Source organism: Anser anser (genome assembly GCF_964211835.1).
Source record: "Anser anser genome assembly, chromosome: 9".
NCBI lineage: Eukaryota > Metazoa > Chordata > Aves > Anseriformes > Anatidae > Anser > Anser anser.
The window spans coordinates 18,637,966-18,658,737 of record NC_139729.1 but is presented as its reverse complement, the minus strand read 5'-3'; the positions used below and the strand labels follow the sequence as shown (position 1 = coordinate 18,658,737).

The 20,772-nt window shown below is 41.6% G+C and overlaps 1 protein-coding gene across 1 annotated transcript in view; it reads right to left on the bottom strand.

The window, feature by feature from the left end:
* The window catches only part of PSMD1 (proteasome 26S subunit, non-ATPase 1), a 72,082-nt gene that overhangs the window by 50,989 nt on the left and 321 nt on the right, over positions 1 to 20,772 (bottom strand). Inside the window, exons 2-16 of the mRNA XM_083848482.1 lie at positions 18,592 to 18,635; positions 17,507 to 17,580; positions 17,095 to 17,264; positions 15,716 to 15,921; positions 14,150 to 14,293; positions 13,178 to 13,404; positions 11,708 to 11,768; positions 10,103 to 10,231; positions 9,221 to 9,309; positions 8,483 to 8,561; positions 7,209 to 7,382; positions 6,172 to 6,283; positions 5,353 to 5,549; positions 4,677 to 4,772; positions 4,065 to 4,129 (exon numbers count right to left, since the gene is read on the bottom strand). Coding sequence (XP_083704608.1) covers positions 4,065 to 4,129; positions 4,677 to 4,772; positions 5,353 to 5,549; positions 6,172 to 6,283; positions 7,209 to 7,382; positions 8,483 to 8,561; positions 9,221 to 9,309; positions 10,103 to 10,231; positions 11,708 to 11,768; positions 13,178 to 13,404; positions 14,150 to 14,293; positions 15,716 to 15,921; positions 17,095 to 17,264; positions 17,507 to 17,580; positions 18,592 to 18,635 — 1,867 coding nt within the window. The remainder of the gene's footprint in view (positions 1 to 4,064; positions 4,130 to 4,676; positions 4,773 to 5,352; positions 5,550 to 6,171; positions 6,284 to 7,208; positions 7,383 to 8,482; positions 8,562 to 9,220; positions 9,310 to 10,102; positions 10,232 to 11,707; positions 11,769 to 13,177; positions 13,405 to 14,149; positions 14,294 to 15,715; positions 15,922 to 17,094; positions 17,265 to 17,506; positions 17,581 to 18,591; positions 18,636 to 20,772) is intronic.

The window sequence follows — 20,772 nt, the reverse complement described above, 5'->3', positions numbered from 1 at the left end:
GGATAAGGCTCTGAGCCCTGTTTTCTAAAGTAAATAAAATCTCATCCATACAAACAGTCTAGAACAAAGATAAAATAGCAGATTAAGAGTTAATGCAAGATCTCTTTCTGTATTGTCTGAAACAAAGTGTTTGTGCAATCTGATTGTACACCTACAATTTTCCTTACAAGTTAGATTAGTTTTTCCAGAGATGCTAAAGAACTTCTCCAGAGAACTTCAGTTTGATCAGTGAATACCAAGCCATAATGTCCTACACAGCTTTTTTTCAAGTTTCAGATCTGCAGATAAAGGAGACGTTTTCAAATCCAGAAAGACTTCAGTGAAAGTCTACAGCTTCCTCTAATTTTAAAAAAGATTTCTGTTACTTTTAACCTGTCATTGAAAGGGGCTCCTTATTCTCCTCCACCAAGGCTGAGGATGATGACAATAAAATGGGTTGGAGGGTAAACAAAACCCTTTTAATCTGTTCTACACGAGAATTAACAAGCAGGTATGTTACACTAAATTCCTCCTCTTCACAATTAATGCACTAAAAAAGTTCACAAGTTAGAATGACTGGATGGCTCATACTCAGGTCCCAAGAAGATCTGCCATCTGCCTGCTGTGTAAAGGTACGCTGCAGTAGTTGAACAAAACAGATTGTCCAAGTCTTATTTGAACAAAATACAAGTATCTCATCTGCGTTTGCTTTAAAACAAACGCATTTTTTAAAATATCAAAGACCCAAAAGAACACAAAAGCAGGAAACATTCCTGTTTTGCTTGCTTCATCCTACACTGATGAGCTGAAGGTAAGCCACATGCAGTGCTCCACGTTTGGGCAGCCTACACCTAGCAGCTGGTACTACATCTTCCTTTTGGGACTCGCTAGAGGCTGCATTATTCCCTCTTGTGCCTTTAGCTTTTTCCTAACAAGGAACTGACAAGGCTGCACTAAGGCAGCAGCATCCCACAACCCCTGTGCCTCACAGGGCTTTGTTGTAATACTCAGAGCCACACTAAGGTCCTGCTTCTCTGTGTTTCTTACTCCCCTGGACTTAACATCTGCTATCAGAGCAATTAAACCTTTTCAGTTGATGCTTTCAAGCCCTGTCCACACTGAAGCCTTCTACCTAATCAGTTCTGTTTTGTCTGTAGAGCTTCTAGCTCCTCATTTTACCTATAAACTAAAGGTATTTAGAAACACTGCTTCATTGCCCTAACATGTAACAATTTAAAAATAAAGCTGACTACATAGATCGATCACATACCAATCTGAAATAAACATCCATTCATGACCTAAAGTAGTAAAAATTAAGATTAAAAAAAACTTTCAATTTTTATAAAGTAAAACATTAGCGTTTTCCATCTCACCATAATAAGCAAAAAAAGACTGACCAGAAATTACAAGCATATTAAATGCTGTTTTCCAGCAGCCTTGCTAAATATTTTATAAACCTCTTTCAAAGGAAGAAGGATTAATATATAAGCATCAGTAATAAAGTAAAATTTGTAGTCTACAATCACAACAATCTACTGGCACAAGTGGCAGAGCTGGAAGAACAAAGGCACATTACACTACCCAAGTCATTACATCACTTCTCTTCTTGCTATTTCACCACATAATTTTGTACAGCCCTGTTATCTGCACTGTCATCCCCAAATATTGCAAGCTTTATCCATGTCTCCATACCATTTAAAAATAATATTTTACTTAAATGTATCTCCTCTAAGAGGCAGTCATTTTTGAAAAAGAGAAGTCAAAATAGCGTGGTATAAAAACTTGAGACAGTCTTACAAGCTGTAAGAAAGAAGAAAGGAGGAGACAGTTTTAAGACACGTGTCTCGCACTAGAGCATTTTCTGATAATTTAATATAGTGGCATGAAAATGCTCAGTCACAAGACATATACCCTGTGCCTATTTTTTGTATGGCACTAACCAAAGACAGAAAAAAAGTACACCAAGTCCTAGAACTTCGGTTTTGATGCCCAGTCTATAGATCTGTGACTGCTTCTGAGTAGTCGGCAACAAGTAAAGCAAGACTGCTGTCAAGTAAGCTTTAATTCTATATACATGAACCCCTGGAAAGCTTTAGGGAGCCCAAGAACAGAAAAAGGAAGCTAGCTTTGTGCTATATGAACATAATGTATTCTCTCATGGTTGCTACTGCGTTGCTCCTAGAGCACCATGTCTGCAGACATTCACACATCCAGGCGAGCACTCATCCAACCTTTCGTTTTAGACCTTGACTACTTTGGACCGAAGTTTTAGACCTTTTCTACCAACCAGTGTGAATACTGGAATTGAATTTACAAGGAAATATTTCTCCCTGTTGTGCAAGAAGGTTTTGGACTGTACCTCTCCGTAACAGGAAGAAAAGAGGCAGGATAAGATCTGAATCACTGCAGAGCAGCTTGAAGAGTCAAAAGTTAATGCCATTTATTTCCTCATTGCTGACCGTTAAGAGAAGAGGCCCAGAACTATCTTGTAAAATTCATACCTTAGGGCAACTTATGTAGACATAGCTTAGTGCTGTATGTGCAAACAGAGCAGGACAGGGTAAGATGAGGTCCCAGATTTCCAAGTACTTCGCTAGATTTTAACTAGCTAAGTCCCTGCTTTCCTCATTCATTTAAAGAGAAAACCTGAAGAAGCAGATAGGCACTTAGTGCTCCAACAAAATGCCAGCACATGGTAAACGGTGTAGCTCAGAGCCCTGACAGTTTCTTATTTTGGTAGGAAGCTATCCATGTCCAGTTATGTCTTGCATTTCTTGAAAAGAACAATGGTATTGATTCAGAGATCAAAAGTGCTTTGTCACAACCCGTTTGGAAGAAAAAGATTCCTGAAACTATGGAAGGCCTGTATGGAATTTTCCTTCTGTACACAGATGCAGAAGTCAGTTTAACAGACCCTTTGGCTTCAGGAGAGACACAGAGGAATGATCTGGGCTCATGAAACCAAGCAGAAGCTCTTGAGAGACGCCTGCTGACCACAGAAAGAATTAATTCTGCTTGTAAAATACATTAAATTTCAGCCAGAATATGCTTCAGATAAAACAGAATGGAGTCATTTCTACATGAGAAATAACTTGATCAGTGACAAATTGGCTGGTCATTTCGGTAACCTAGTTTTTCAAAACCATCTTTAAGCACCTGTTACTATCTTGCTTTTTTAAGAATTTATGGACTGCTACTAACCCAAAGAGAACGTAAACAAAGATTTTAGAAAATATCCATTAAAAATTATAGCCCTGGACCCCAGTATGCACTACCACCTCCCAGACATACTCAAAGGCTACTGCTTGGCTCAATGCTCAGGCTACACAAATTCCTGCATTAACAGATAAAGACAAGGTTTAGTACTTGGGGAGCTTTCCAATTCCCCCAATCTGACTAAAAACCCCAAACAACCCCCCCCTTTCCCCAGATACAAACACACACACAAAAAAAACACCACACAGCTTCTTACCTAGGGAGCCGTAGAGCACTACTACAAAAATACCAGTGCACTGACAGATTTTTGCTTTAGACAACCAAAGCAAATACCAAAATCAGTTTGTGGTGGGCTTCCATTACCACAATGTAAGCCCAGTAACCTGTCAGGGTTTAACAAGGGATGTTTAAAAAACACCAACAAAAAATGCAGGCTATTTCAACATCCTTCTTCATGCTAGTTTTACCAAGTCACAATCTCCAGGAACATTTTAGCAATTAGCCAGACATGTTTGTCTGAGCAGCACAGCTTTTAGGATACCTGGCACAAGCACTGTATATTTAATTTTTAATCAACTCTCAATCTTGCAAATATTAATTTTTCATTCTGTTTGTCATCTTAATTGTTTGACTAGAGTTAGATGAAGTCGGAAGTCCGGAAACCTGCAGAAAGGCTCATTAAGCATCTACTAAACGTTTGAGAAGGCTTCTAATTCAGAACCAGTTTTAATTCTTTCTCAATTTTTTGATATTTTTTAACCTCCACTCAGCTAGCAATTGAGTTATTAAATCCAATAGCGCACATATTTCCTGAAAACAACAGGCACACAAATCAAAAGCTGTGGAAGTGACCAAGAAAGATACTGTACCTGAATAAAATGAAACCAAGCGACTCAACAGCTGCACGCCTCACATCATCGTTCACATCACTTACCTACAAGGTGGAAAACAGGATATTCAGAACACGTTTAGAACACCTGAGGACTCTGCAACATTTTGGATGAGTTGTCAGGCACACAGGTCAATCAGGAAGACAGATATATACAGAAAGGATGTTAACAATCATGCTAAAGCTTAGCCGGAACAGCTTTGCTTTGGTTCACGTATTGCGACCGCAAGCCTATCAAAGAGGAGGCAGACCCCATCTTTTAAGGCTTAGGTTGTTTTTGTTCCAGCCCGTCATTATGCAGACCATTCACTGCAAACTCATTACCAATTACTTTAGAATCAAAGTTTTATTTTTTAATAGATTCTTTTTTTTTTTTGTGATACCAGATTCTCTAGCTGTCTGGCTACTTATCCTAATATCAGAAGACGACCCTACTATTTCTACTCATAGTATTAAAGAAAGCTTTCATCACTTTACATTCTCTGATTTGGAGCAGAACATTAACACTGTAGACGCAAAGCCTGCCAAAGCAATGTGCTTACTCTCTCACCACAAATGTCTTACTATGTGCTCCTCAGACCCCTGTACTTACAGCCACATGCAGCAGGCGTCTGATGGCCTTGTTGTTCCCTGAGCCACAGTATGCCATAGCAACTGTGTACATGCCAGAACGACGGAGAATTGGATCCTGGAAGAGAAAGTGTCAATATTTAACATCTATCCTATCAGAGACTCAGTAAATCCAAATACAAATCTGTTCCGCTCTTGGGCTTGTAAGCTGCAAGCAGGCAGTCTCTGTGCTTTATTGTTTATTATGGATGAATAACAGAACAATCACCAAAGCAGGAAATGTCACCTACCAATTTCAGTGGGACAGAAAGTTGCTATGACACAGGATGACAGAGTATAAGGCATATGTGTTACTCTGCTTTATATTCATCATCTGCTTTTGAACACTACTAGATCCTCAAGAATGAACCACCTACAGTCAGCCTCATCTGTTTTTAACCATTACATCCTGTTCTGCTCTTTCGTGCTCTGTTATTTACGGAGGCTGAGTATCACACAAAGGAAACAGAAGATTAAGCACCGTCGTTCCTGTATTTTTGATCAGGAGAAAGCAATGTGTGAAACAGACCCATTTTAATTCTATGTAAGAACTTCCCTGGTATGAAACAGCCGACTCACCACAGCTTGAAATTTCAGAAGAGAACCGAAGGTCACCTGTGTAACAAAAGGACCTGGGACTAAGATACAGCTAAACTCACCTTATCTCTGCAGAGACTCTCAATGAGAGCATCTGCCTCCTCCATTCTCCCATACATCACCAGAGCAATTCCAACAGCAAGGCCTCGCAAAATCTTTTCATGCTGGGTTTCCTGTGCATAGCCGACCATGTCTTCAATAGCCTGAGCGTTTTTAGATCCCAACATAACCAGTCCCAGTGCCAGGCCAGCTGCCTCACCTGCACAACACAGAAAAGCAAAATCCAAACTCAGCTCCTAAAAGCAGTAAATATTACTTCTAGAGAATCACACAGGATGGAGGCCAACAGGTCACTTCAACGTCACCATGCTCAGCAACCCCAGTATTCATGGACACCTGTGCTTGTAAAGATAACCCACGAGCCACAAGTTAGTGCCCTCCCCCTCCAAGTTCAAATTTTTCTTCGTAGGCCAACAGCTGCTGAGATAGTTTTCCTGCAAGCCCCAGCCAATGCAGCAGTAGCCCTTCAGAAGCTTCTCCAAACCTGTCACTCAGTCAAAAAAGGGCACATGGCTCTGGAGATCAACTACACTGAATAAAAAACATATGACAAAGTTAAGAATAAAGCAAAATAAGAGACTGTTTAAAGACCTACCGTATCTTACTAACACTTGGAACAGTGCCAAAGACAGTCCCGACAGGACCTCTGAACATTACTACCATGTAACTAAAGAACCGTGCTGATCAGGAAAAGGTTAGTTAATAAAACACAGCTAAGGCAACCTAGAAAAGTGATCTACGCTGCTAACAGAAGACTTGAAAAAAAACAGATGCCTGATAAGACCTCAGATGGTTATCTGCTTTGAAAGCTGAACATTTACCTGTCACTGCATCATCCTGGTATAGATTTGTTTTCAGCAAATCGTACACATCTTGACGTGCCGTCCCCATGGCAGCCAAACCCAAACCCAAGCTGCCACCATGTCGGACAATCTAGAGAGAGCATATGCAAGTTGAGTCATCATAAAACAGTAACAACATGGCTTCAGTTGAAGTAGATGTATTCCAGCAATATAAACCTGCAAACTTTTAGCCCCAAACCACCCATTTATGATCTCCTGACCTGTCAGAAAAGCCACTTTTACCTTTTAAGGCAGTAACTGATGAGAAAGAAAGAAGCTAGATTAAAAACAGCAGTTCAAAGCCCATAACGAGTGTCAGAAGCTTTCCACATAGCACGTGAGACTTTAATACCTTTAAGCTCTTTCCCCCCACTGAGTGACTTAGGTAGTACCACAAAGCTGTACCATACATAAAAATTGCTGCCTAAGTAATAGAATTTAAATAGAAAGGTAAATCAGTACCCACTTAAATTGTACCTCCCGTCTTGTTCTAACTGGATACAGGGAAAGTACTATGCTCACAATAAGATGAGTGGGATCCATTCACGGAATTTGCAAAGATGTAGTCTGAAATTCCCAAAAGAGAATAAAGGAACATGCTGGGAGAAATACTAATTGATTCCAACTTTAAAGGAGGCTTTTTGTAGCCGTCCATAAACATTAAGTGGTGAAGGAAAGCGCGTTTTTTGTGTAAAATGCATTCAAACCTACAGGGAGGCAGAAGCATTTTGTGGCTTATTCCTTTGACAGCTAAGCCATAAACAGTAACGGTACTTGAGCACTGCAGGTCTACTAGCAGAACAAAGAAGATAATTAAGTAAAAATTTAGAAATTAAGAAAATGAAGCTAGATTCACTGTCATATATGTAAAAACTTCCCAAAAACCTTACTTAAACTGTTAGCAAAAGGTTGCTAAAACCCATAGGAAGTCACAGACTTAGTTACTTCTAAACCAGCTAGCACCCTTCTGGACATTCACAACGAAATCAAGGTTCATTACCAAACCCAGTACATACATCATTACTGGCATTCTTCAGCTGGTTCAGCAAATAGTCAATGATGTCACCACCATGGTTAGCATGAATGAGACCCAAGGCATAGAGGCCTCCACCCTCCTGGTAGGCTGATCCCGGCGAGGTGTCCTTGGGTAGGTACGTCGCCATTAGCTGAAGTGCTTCTTTCTCATGACCCTGCATGTCCAGTGTCCAGCAGAAAGGAAAAACAGGGGGAATTGAAAGGTGAAAAAGCAGTGGATACGAACACTTTGCAATAATATTTAAGTTAAGTCAGGAGAAAACTTGTCATAGCCATTGCTTTACTTTCTTCACAAAAAGTTAGCCTTTCAGTGCTGTATGAGCAGCAAAGAATCCTTCTGTACTGAGATTTTACTCACCCCAGAACAGGAGTATGCATCAATCACTTGGTCACTGACATAAATCAAGGACAAATTTGGCCAGAAGCTACACTGATTCAGTCACTAGAGCACTTCAGCAAGGATCAAGGCACATAAAACTTCTTGCTATTTCAAAAAAGCCTTAAATATACCCTCTCCATGAATGAATTTGAAGAAGGCAACTTCTACTTAGTTCACCATGGAAACTTTCCAAAACTTACTACAGTGAGGACTTTGGTCCTGTCACAAGGCCAGGAAATACACTTAACATACACCTGCAATTTTAATAGCTAGAAATTACCAATTCTCTGAAATTCGCAAAGGAAGAGATCTAGGAAGGAGTCTAGGAAGAAAGATACCTGCTCTAATGCTACAGTACCAAGAAAGCCATCCACCTTTCATTAGCCTAGCCTAACTCCTAAGCTAACTCCTCTAGCCCAAAGCGTTCAACACAAGACACGTGCAATCTATCAGAATGGGATTAAAGGTATTTAAATCTATTCAACAAGAGACTCCTCCCACTCAGTATCCCTGAGAGATGTTTTGTCCACCAGGGAAAAGGCTTAACTGGGCACATCCATTAAGTTGATCACAACACTCATTCATAAGCTATTGAGTTCTGACTGCAGTTGAAGGCTCTCTCCTTAAGCCACGTTACCCAATCGCCTTCTCACCATCAGCAAAACACACCTTAAACTAGATGAGATATCCAACCCGTTGGATTTGATAAAGCAGAGCTTTTCTTCAGGTCAAAGACACAAGCTATGTTATGGCTGTGCCTCGCAACAGACTAGGTTAACTGAAGTACAGGCATCATTTAGAATCCCCCCTCCAGTGCTTTCTGTGTTGACAAGTAAATCTCTCCTCCCAAACAAAGGGGAATGAATGCAGCTTTACCTTGTGTATAACACCCAAGCTGGCAGTAGCAGTAAACTTAGCCCAGTTAGTGGCCCTGGCCAGCCACTCCAAATTGTCTCTGTAAGACAAAAAGATACAGGTTAGACAACTTTACACACAGTCCATTCCTCATTCTGCAGTGTTTCACAGCATTAAAGATTGCTTTCAAAACAGAAAGCAGTTCCAGAAGGCAAGAAGGCTAACCATAATTCCACTTTGTACCTCTTTCCCCTTCATCAGTACTGCTTTTTGACTAGCAGGAGTCAAGCTCCTACATAGCAGTGATCTCAGCTAAGGGTGGAGAACAATCAGCCAATATGTAGCCCATTAGCTTTGTGGGAGAAACCTGAGCAGAGTTTCTAGGGTTTTCCTCAATTCCCTGGGAAGATCAGTCCTGACATTTCCCTTCCCAGAGTCATTCATCAAGAGACAGTGTCAGTCTCTACCAGAGAAGATACATCACCATCTCAGAAATTCTCCAACTAGTAAACAAGGAGAACAGAAATTCCAAACCCTCCAAACTGCTCATGTGGTTACCATCCCAATAAAGCCTATTTGTGAGGATAGAGAAAAGTAAACAATTCCAGCTTCTATCCCCACCTTAGCTTTCAGACCTTTTCATATTCTTTCTAAGCCCGGAGTTCTGTAGCCACTCATGAAAACTATCAGGCTAAGTAGGGCAACAATGTTGTTCATACAATTCTAAATAATACCGGGGCTTCCTTGCCATGGATTTACCTAAGGAACTGGTCGCTGGTTGTACCACAGTGCATAAAGGAGTTTGCTATAACCGTTGCCGTGTGACACACGGAATTCCGCACTGCATCCTGAAAGAACAAAAACAATCAGTATCAGCAGCCAGCCAAAGACGTGCCCCAGGTCACTTAACATGCTTGCCAGGACACTAGAAAAATGGGTTGTAATTAGACTCAATTTAACCAGCAATTTCCCTTTAATCAGAGTTAATAGATTGTTAATACACTCTAATATATCCTCAACCCATCTTTTCAGTGCAAATCTATCCTTTCTACGAGTTTCTGTCAGAGGCACGATTGCTGCAATTACAGCTTAACAGAAGAACCCCACTTCTGGTTTTCCAAACCAAGCGCTGCAGTGCACGCTGCTGACTTTTTCAAGCCATCCCTCAGACGCTACACAGGATGACTCCAAAGCACTTAAGAAGCAGATGGAAATGCTTTTCTGATATGCTTAAAGTACCTCCTGAAATAGATGAGCCCACTGACAATCATCCCCTACCATTTTTGCCAATGACATGCATCTCATTTCACATTTAAAAAAAAAAACAAAACTTCCTGTGGTTTCTAATAATCATTCAGCTTAACAGAAGGAGTTTAATTTACCTGTAACTTATCATTTGCCCATCCTTGAATAACACCTTCCAAAACAAAACCAGTTACTCAATTTACTAGCACCGCCCAGGGTCACAGGTTCAAGTTATAAATGTTAATGTGTTATGACCAAAAAACAGATTTGTGTCCTCAAAACAGAAGGAGGTCGTGCTAGGACAATAAGATGCTGTATTGACCACATTGCTGTCACTTTACAAACCCAGGATGAATCAGATGAATCCAAAACAACCAGATTTACAGAGCCTCTTACCTTTGTGTTTTTGAGGATCATGAGGTCCGTATTATTGTTTCGTATTAAAAACTGCAGATGTAACTCAATGGCCATTTCACCACTTAAAATTTTAATCATTTTTGAGATCTGGTCCTTAGGCTCTGGGTTCTTTACATATAAACAAAAAGAAAAGTGAGAACCTAATTAAAGCTCTGATAAAACACAGTTCATGAAAAGCCACTCTGATATGTTCCCATCACCACATTCCAAAATCCGACAGGTTTGGGGACCAAAGGGACATTGTTGCACAAGTCCAAAGACTTTATTTTGAACAGCAGCTTGTAGATCTAGGATTCTCTAACACATTCATCTTCTAGAGCCCTTCAAGAAAGACTCCCCCTTCCCCACTGTGGAACAGTTTCCACAGTTTAAGTCCCAGCTGAAGTACCTTTTGAGAAGGATTAAAAATACACTGCTGCTCTCTGGCATTACGTTAGTGGTCAGAGATCAGCCAGACATAAGTAGTTCAGCCCTTAAACTAATCCTGTCAATTATTTCTTTGTAGTTAGTATTCTGAATTGTGGAAGATTAAGCTCAAGAATGTTTCTGGCCCCAAAGATCATTTTTAGGTGCTTATCCCTTGGCACAGTCAGCAACACCAACTCAGCAGAAACTGATTCAAGGCACCTTTACTACGCAAAAGCACTGTTTACAGGTTCCTTGATGAGGCAAGAAAATTCACCCCTTTTGTTTTCCTCACAGAATATAACTTCAAGAAAACACTTGTTTGCCGTTAAGTAAAATGTTATCCTTTTTAACGGATCTGCAAGAATCTCTCAAAGATTCCCAAGTCTAGTTTGCAAAAATGCAACATGTGGAAAGTGAAAAAGCAGCTTGTCTTGGTTTTTTTCCTTCTCAGGCAGCATTTCCTTTCCTCAGCATCAGAATCACATTAGCTGTGCATGAAATGGTGAAATGCAATTGTATGCACATGCAAGAAGTGAACTCGCTTTCTCCAATATTTGGAAAAAGAAACTAAACAAAACGATCCCAATGAGGAAGACAGCCATCATCCTAGTCAGAAGAAAAATCTTCCTTCTTCATGGAAAAGAAACTTTACATTATGTTAGCATCCCCTTTTGCCATTCCTGCAGAACAACATCAGTCCTATCTAGACAGGACTACAGCTGGATTTCAGGAGCAGAAATAAAAAAATAAAAAACAAAGAAACAACCCACACCTAATTCAACAACTCGGATTCAGCTGCATTTCAGAAGAAGGAAAAACCATCAGGCTAATTCATCAGCTACGGCTCTCAGCTGTAGTCAAATTTCAGGCTCTTTCTTCTAGCAGTTAGTTATTTCAACAAAAAGCAAAAACATAACCCAGATCCTTCTGTTTTTTCCGCCCTTTTCTGGGCTCAGCAATACCTGATGAAATCTACTTAATTCCTCCAGCTTTCAGTATCTAAACAGTTGGACTTTTAGACTGTCAGTTATTTGGGCCTCGGAGATTGTCTGTCACCTTGCCTCCCACGAAAAACAGAAGTGGAACTACTTTTCATTAGGTGAACCAACCAAACAACCGCAGGTTCTAACACACAAGAAGTATTAAGCAAGGCACATTTTTGGAAATGACACTCACAACTTCTGCAGGCTTCCCTGCACAGGTGCTTCCTGGTTTCTCTTCTGCTTCCATAGCATCACTGAAAAAAAAAAATAAAAATGCAACCCAGTTCATCACTCAGAACTAGCCAAGTACCGTAATTATGGCTAAACACTATTCTGAAACAGTAGTCCAGGATTTGGAGATGACAGCTGAAAATAACAGGACTTTGACAATACAAGGGCTGTCTTTCTGGAGGTCACTGCTGAGAAAGAAACTCAACAGTTCAGTTGCCGGGGGACTTGAAGACAAAGGCCTGGAAATCCCTACCCTCTAACTCCATCTAGAGAGACAAAAAAAGAGATGCTGGTATGGAATGAACAGTCAGAGACAAGTGAGAAAACAGGGTCAGCAACCAGGCAGCAAGGATAATTATGTCCTCACCCAAAAGCCTTGAGCTCATCACTATTAGGATGAATACAAGAGCGTTGAAGTGGAAACAAAAGATGTTAAGCTGCTGTTAGCATCTTGTCCTAATGCTTCAAAGAGGGATTTATCAATTACTTTGTGCCTTGGCTTTTATTCTCTCTTCTTCTCTAGGGAAATAATGCTTGCTATATCCATATTACTGATTTATAAGCTTTTAGAATCAGTTCCTCACAACTGCATAAGCTCTCGCACTTAGCCAACCTTGATCTAGGCAGCATTTTCCATCACACATTGTCAAAGATGGTACAGGGTCAGGCTGCATACAGCCATGACAGCTCTGGAGATTAAAGAGCAGTTGGAACACAAACTCGCACCGAATCCCTGCTGGGCAGCAGCCTTGGCCAACCCCCTATAAAGAGGGGTTTAAAACAAAGCTATCTACACCAATTACTTGTAACTAAACAAAGAATAATAATAAAAAGGATTGAGGGATTACTACTGTCAATTTTAGATTATTTTTTTTTTAAATTCTTTTTATCAGGGGTTTCTACAGCTAATATCCAGTGATGCTGATGACTGAACAAGTTTTAAGCATCACGACTTCAACAAAACTTAGACTACATTTGAACTACCTCTTTTTGCTGGAAGTACAAAAGGGTCTACAATACCACAGTATCATCTATGAACTCACCCTTCACACAAGCAGGTATGGGAATAGCTACAATCTGAAGCCAAACCTGCATCATGCTCACACCGGCTCGTTCCTTAGCCCTACCAACTTCTGCAAAGACTGTACAACATCAGAGCACTCCAGAGCAACTCACACTACGGCTTAATTCATTACTGCTCATTAGCTGAGCTACTCAAGCCACACAAGTGCACCATGCTTGCCTCAACTGCGCAGGAAATGCAGTTTCTCAAACAGTGGATTCCAGTAACATACAATTTTATGTCTATTACCCTAACTTAAATGGAATAACTCAACTGCTTGTAATGGAGAGCCATACACAGAACAGGAGGCTCCACCAGAGCAGGACTGTAACTGAACAATTCTGCCTTTTCTCAAGCCAATGCCCCCACCTGTCTTTCTCTGATCCAGGGACAGTGCCGGTGTTGGTGGATCCAGGCACAGAGGCAATTGGAGTTCCGACAGTGCGGAGATTCTGGATCACAGAGGACAAGAACTGCTGGCTAGCGCTTTCGTACAGATCAAAGCAAATTTGGTAGGCCATGAGAAGGTTATCTTCCTTCACCAGTTTTTCCAAGATGTCGCTTACAGCCTGTGGGTCATCCAGGAATATCAGGCACTGAGAGAGAGGAAGGGAAACAGAAAAGGAAAATCAGAAGACATCATCTACTTCAGAATGAAAAAGCAACACCACGTGAGGCCACACTCCATTTTCCCTATTGCCTGATCTGCTGCTTCCATGGAACATTCTTTCAGAGAAAGAACCATTCCCTCCCTCTCTCACATAGGAGGTAATAAGAATCTTCAAGGAGTTCTCACAGGTCAGTTTAAAAACTTTATCTTTGTAAGCTGACCATGTTATCCTACTAAACACAGAAATTTCCAAAGCACATTAAAGTATCAGTCATTTTGTAGGGTTGTCTCAGCTAAAATGGATCAGACATAACACTCCTAAGTCATGTGTACGTGGTATACCAATATTGTCAAATGCTTGAGAATCTGAGTAATTTGATATCTGGCTGTCTGAACGTATTCAGACAACAGCTTATAAAAAAAAAGCAATTGTTTTTTGGAGGAATAAATAAAATTCCAAAGTGTGAAGCTGCTATCTGATACTCCCTACAGAGGCTTGAAATAATCAGCTGTGTGTCTCCAAACTGCCTTTGAACACATTTCACTATTAATTGACCAAGTGTACAGTATTTCCATCTGTTTTTTCACGTTCATTTCATTATAATATACACTTGAATTATTCAACCAGGAAAAAGTATTTCATTTAACTGAAAAAAATCAAAGATGTATTTGACTTGAAATCTACAAAAACAACTTCTGAGTGATCTTTAAACAGCACTCTGAGACTTTACCTGGCACACGTTGATGAAGTCTGGTTTCTCTAGATTCATGTAGATTTTAACTAGAACTCTCAAGACTTTATTACGGAACTGTTTATTTTGCATCAGAGACATACAGAGCTTCAAGCTGTAGGCTAGCATCCCAGGAACATCATTCTGAAACAAAGTCAGAGATATGAAGTTTAGGTTTGGATTGACAAGAAAGGATTTAGAGATTGGGATAAAGATACCTCCTTTCCATTTTAAAAAGCAGAGCAGAGAAGACACACACATAAAACTTCACACTTTCCCTTTTCAGAAAAATCTTCTCTGCAGAAGACCCATCTTCAGAAAAGCTTATATATGGGTATATTGCAATTTAAAGAAAAAAATACTACCAGAAAATGTATGGGACAAATATTCAATTCAGTAGTTAAATTGAGTCTTTAATTTAGACCTAAAATATGCAAAAGATTCATTTAAAAGTTCGATACTTATTTCCCTCTCTTCACCTTTCCCGTTTGCTTTCCTGTTGCAATTCACTGCATTAAAATATGTCAGCAAACCAAACCATGGATCAAGAAAAGATCTCCAACACACCTGTTTCTTGCTAGAGACTGGGAACCACATTTCAGTGCTAGACTTCAGAAAGGCAATTTGAAATAAGCAATTTGTAATAGGCAATGAAGTTAGTAAAGGCATAGCACAGTAAAGGGAACAAGGAAAGCAAGACAGATGCCTGATGATTATCACTCCCAGATACAGAAATAGGAGACATCCAAGAATACCGGAAAGCTCTAAACTACAAAGTGGTATAATTTAAAGGATTTACCTGTTCTGGCATAGGACTGAGACACCGCAGCACAACAAGATGAGACATACTCACAGAATTGCTGCAAATGACTACAGGCATGCTTCTCTTAATGCCACATCTTGGTAAAATGACTTATCTTAAACCCTCAGTAAGGCATGTTAAAGCCAGACTGTACTGCCCTGCAGTCAGGGCGGGCTAAGTTTGCACATGGCCATTTTCTGAGAATTAGAGCACCTCACCCAGCAACTGGATATTCTTTATTATTGTTTTTTTTTTTTTTTTAATTATTATTATTAACCTGTCGTAAATAAATCACTTACCTATCCCTAAAGATCCCTTCTACTGAATCACAGCAGATGTCAGGCACAACAAAATAAAAGTTTTTCTTACGGTAGGCCAGACCTACAGTCTGTATTGTATCAGTGTCATATCTCTGCTAGTAGCTGACAGGGAATACCTAAAGAAAACAGCATGCATCCGGGCTTTCTGGGAATCTTCCCCCAGCAGCTTGCAGCTCAGCAGTTTTTTTAAGCTAGTGGTCTCTTTATAATTGCTTAATTGATAGTCTTGAGCAGCTTTGTCTTCCATGAAGATGTTGAAGTGAACCCCCTGCCCCAACTCACTCCCCTTCACAAAAACTGCATAAATGCTTCCCCCAGGTTTCATCTCTTATCTTGCCCACACAAAACAGATCAAGTTCCAAAGCAACACAGATCTTGCACTTCACTTCTGGATCCACGCCTGGAAAAGCCTAGCTGTATGCACATCCTGTCTCTTGCACGTACCGATTCAAGGATTGTTTTCTCAAAGATGTCCAGCCTGCGCGTCTCCAGTGCAATGCCAATAGCCTGCTTGTACTTGTGGTCATCCAAGCATCGCTGGAACATTTTGTTCACTATCCCTTCTAGCCTTTCATCGACAGGTTTCTTCTCCCCTTCCGGCAGCTCCGCGTTCTCCACACACTGCTTGGTATAGTGGTCGATACATTTTGCTGAAAAGATATTAAACAAATATAGGGGAAAAGATGTCAGCTTCCTAGATGTTTGCAGTTTTCACATAGGTTGGAAAACAGTCAGACACCAGTGGGGGGTAAAAATAAGCAATTATCACTTAAGACATTTAGATGTCTATGCATACCTGCAAGACTAACAATACAGACACCTTCACCTTGTCAAAATACACCTATGCCACTGGCACTGAAGTCAACCAATTCAGTAGAAGATCACAGTCTCTCCAGATGTACCTAGACGCTTCTATCTCAAGTAATTACCCCATTTTAAAACAACCACCCAAACTCTTCTACCTAAAACTCAACCATAGCCAGCGTATCGATTTATTCTGAACTAGGTAACCTGGTGCTCACCACGCTGGTCTTTTCATCTGGAAGGCACGTGCGTACACGCATTCTACCAGCAAAACACAATGTACAGGAAACTGTGTGAAGATGAGGCACAAGAGCTATTTGTGTAGTCAAAGGCACAAACGATAGCGGAAGATGCCTACCTCTCCTAACAAACTCTGATTTTAGCACTGAAACCAGTAAGTTATTTTTAAAATGGAACCAAGGACGTGTTCTTTGTTCAAACAGCAGGGTATTTTAAATAAATGCAGAAACAGCAGTAGGAGACTTCCCAGATCCACTGTAAGCATTAGCTGGGGAGACTGAAAGCCAGCCCTTGTCCATCAAATCCTCTCAAGGGCAACTGATACACGTGGTCAATACTTTAAAAAAAAACTTTCAACTAACACATGACTTGCTATTTTGTTTAAGGGGAGAATAATAAAATTGTACCCCTCAGGCGTGCAGCTACTTTTATTAGCTGGTTATTTCCAAGGTTATGCTGACATTAACAATGACATCAGAACACAAATGAGAAAAGGGAAAACACACAAGCAAAGCAATCTTGCAGTGACGAACTTGCAGTGAGATAACATTTAAGAAAAGGAAAAGATTACCAGAACTCCTAAGTGAGTTCTATTAAAAAATCCCAAAGCAGATGAGAAAAAATGCAAAAATAAACTGGATAAAAGTAGCTGCAGCATCAGTTTGAATGAATATAAGAGGAAGAGGAATATGGAGAAAAGCAGCTAAAGAAGCGAAATCTCTAAGGTACAGTCGTTTTGGCAACACAAGAGCTTTTCTTTTGCAGCAGCAGTTGTTTACCAATGATCGTCTCCACATATTCCGAGTTGTCATTGACGTTGAAGAGGTCACCTGCTCCCAGGGCATAGTTCAGCGATTCCTCAAAAGCTCCCAGGTGGTAAAACACTTTGGAAGCAACTAAAGCAGCAAACTGCCGGCTCCGGAAGCCCTCATCTTCATAGAGAACTTCACTGAAAAGAGAGGAAAGAACATCAACTCTGTGTGCCCTGTTCTCAAGGCCACATAACAACTTGACTGAACTTTCATCTTTGGGACCACAGCACCAACCCCAAAACCACTTCAGTTAGTACCTTCCAGGAAGCATGAGGCTAAATTCTATACTAGCCAGTATCAAACAGGGAAAACTACATCCATTTATATCTCGTATTCTTTTAAAGCAGCACACCCTGCAGTAGTGAGCATTTTCTCTTACATTTTGTCCACTGACTCAGAGATTTCTGCCCAGAAGTCATTGACAACAGCATTCAGCTTGTGAAGAGCAAACTCCTACAGAAAATGAAAAAAAAGTCATATTACATAAAAAAAAGCATTTATTACCTTTCCTCGATAAAAATGATACATGAACTAAGACTAATACGATAAAAACTGACCCACTTAAACAGCACATTCTACTTTAAAAGATCTTTGTAAACATTCACTAAACTTTGTAACTCCTTTGCAAAGAAAAGGCTGTTCTCTAAGGCAGAGAACCCCGATTCCCCTTCCCATGGTCTCTTTGTGATGACTGACTGGGTAAAATGACAGCTGAAATTCCTAAAAATATAAAGTTTTTAAAGTGTTTGTGGCACCCTTAGCGCAGCACTCAGAACTCTGGCTGTGGTCTACACCAGCCATCATTATTAATTTGGACACAGCGCTTGGGCAGATGGACGACATCCAGACTAGAATCAGCCCACCTGCAGTCAGCTCAGAACAAAAGCAGGGTTTATTCAGATCTATCACCACCTATAAACATTTCCAAGTGAAATATTCAGGGGATTGCCAATATTATAAGATGCATCTCCCCCTTCCAAAATCAGTACATCACCACTTCGGGTGTTCAGTGTTGTCCTATAGATTCGTACGCTGTGGACTGCAGAGCTCTGACTGCTGTTCTCTTCTGCTACCAATGTGCTTTTCTTTCAAGAGAAAACTAAATGCGATTATTGTTTTTAGCACAATTGGAGACATATAAAATTTGATATTCTTTAGCTTTGAATTTTACATAGCGAAAACGCAGCCTCTGGCACACATGTAAGTAACAAATTCCCATCACCATCAGAGAACTGGGAGCTTCGGCAAAGCTCCAGTTTGCTCCTTGTTCAGAAGCAGGAAGTTTGCCATCTGTTACCGTGTTATTTAAGCCTTTTCTTTCAGCTTTCAAGCTGAATATGATTTGTTGCTGTCCAACCGTTACAGTTACTGAGATCCAATCACTTCTGACTGGGACATAATGCTCTCAGTATAATGCATTTGCTATTATTTGTTCCCAGACATAATCAGCAGCATTGGGGTTACCTTGAGTTGTGGCTCTTCTTCATCCAGAAGAGAGATAATTCCAGCTGCAAAACAAGATCACAGTCAGTTTGGGACTCTGCTTTAAAGGTGAACATCTCATTTAGCTCAAAACCAAAAGAAGATGAAACAAGGATGTCTCCGGAATGCTGGTTGAAAATTCTCAGTATCAAAATTCAAAGGCCAGATCCACGTTTATATTAAAGATGAATATAAAAGCTCAGAATTTATAAGTGGAAAGGTACACTCTTTATAAGCGATGATCCTTTTAGAGGAAAACATATGAGATAGGAACTCAGAGAACCTGGATTTTACTTCCAGCTCCATCATTAGTTTGTTGGCTGTTCACTAGCAAGTCACTTCCATCTCACCTAACGGGAATAAAGATCATTTAAAGATCAACATCTAACTTTTTTCGTAGCACAGAAACAAGCCTCATAGCTAAGAGAAGACATCGTATCTCTCAGCTTTATCATGGTTCCTGATGCTGTCCCAGGACATTTGTACGAACAGCTACAGAAACTGACATAACTGGAAGAGAAGCCCACGGTTTCTTGAAGAGCTCACTCTGAAGAGCGGTTACAGGTGGTTCATCGTCAGGCTGCAAGGATGCAACCGAAAAGGTGGACAGAGAATGTGCCCAAAATTCAACACAATTCCCTGCTTTTAATCTTCCCTATGTTACGTAAATTGATAACCTTTTTAAACCTGCAGAAGACACCAAGTTACAAAGGCCAGAAAGCCCACTGAAGGGCAGAGCCGGGCTTTCACAAGATTTTGACAAACTGTGGGAAGAGAGGGAGGAACCCGAGGGGGGAGGGATCTAAAAGGCGGGCATGGAACACAGCTAAAACGTACGACACAGGAAGGAACCACAGCAGTAAGGTCAATTCAGGTGAAACCCGATCAGCAATATCGCACGGCTGCACTAGGAGGCACAGAACCAAGCTTCACGCTGAGACGTGTAAGCGAGGATGTCTCCCGGCAGACCCGAGGCAATCCTTCCCTCCGCCTGGCACCCACACGCCTGTGCCTGAGCGCCGTGTCCTGCACCAGGAGCCCTGCTTTTAGGGCTTCGGACCAAACTGGGGTGTTGAGCAATAAGAGCCAAGAGGTCTAGGGCTCAGAACTTGGGAAGGGTGTGGGGAGGGCTCTAACCGTTTAGTCTACTGACATCTGGAAAAAAGCACAGTGAATAAGGCGGGCGGCAGCAGAAACAAGGATCTGATCTGTCAGATATGAACAGGAGCTGTAGGATCGAGGTTTATTTGGAGCTCTACAGGCTGAAGTGCAATGACAGGAAAAGTTTTCTGACAGAGAGTTACTCATTTTGCCTCCGGATGCTGCGGAATCCCCATCACCAGATTTTTTTAAGAACAAGGTACACAAACATCCTTCAGTAACGCCTGAAGGAGCACCCAGGTGGACCCCAGGCCACACAGCACTCTTCCTTCAAGTGGTTTTCTTCTACCCTGCTCAGAGTATACATTTGTTTTTATAAGCTCCTACGTTTTTGGTAAAAGCAATCTTACTGCTCTTCAACATACCGCTTCCGCCTTTTTAAAAGCCCTATAATGCTAATTCCTACTTCTTCTCAATTAAAACAAAACCTAAAACACAAAAACAAAGGGTTCGGAAAGAGAGAGCTCCGTGCAGGCCATTACCCTCTGCATTGTTTCCCTCGCGAAGCCGCCCTCAGCCACACGATGATTACTGTCCCCAGCACCCTCGGAAACACTTTTTGTATTTTCTCACTATAACAGACCCCAGCAGGCCCAGAGGCAGCGCTTAACGCCTCACTCCCCACCCCACCCCCCCTTCCCCTGGGCCCTCTACTCTCCCTCTCCCTCCCCAAGGCCTCTGTGGGATCAGGACCCCCCCCCCCCGAGACATCACCCCGCGGCTCCCCCGCCTCGTTTTCCTCCTGGGGCCGCGGGCCGCGCTCGGTGCCTCACAGAGCCCCGCCACACACCGGCGCCCCCCCCCCCTCCCCGGGCCGGGCTTCTGCGGGACGCCGATTCCGGCAGCGGCCACGGCCCCGCTCCCTCCGAGCCTCACTGAGGCGACGGGTGCAGGAACCGGGGTGTGTGTGTTGGGGGGGGGGGGGTCCCCGTGCTGCGCCCCCCCTCCACCCCCCCACGAGTGCCGCCAGCGGCCCCCCCGCGGCCTACGGCGGCGCCCGGT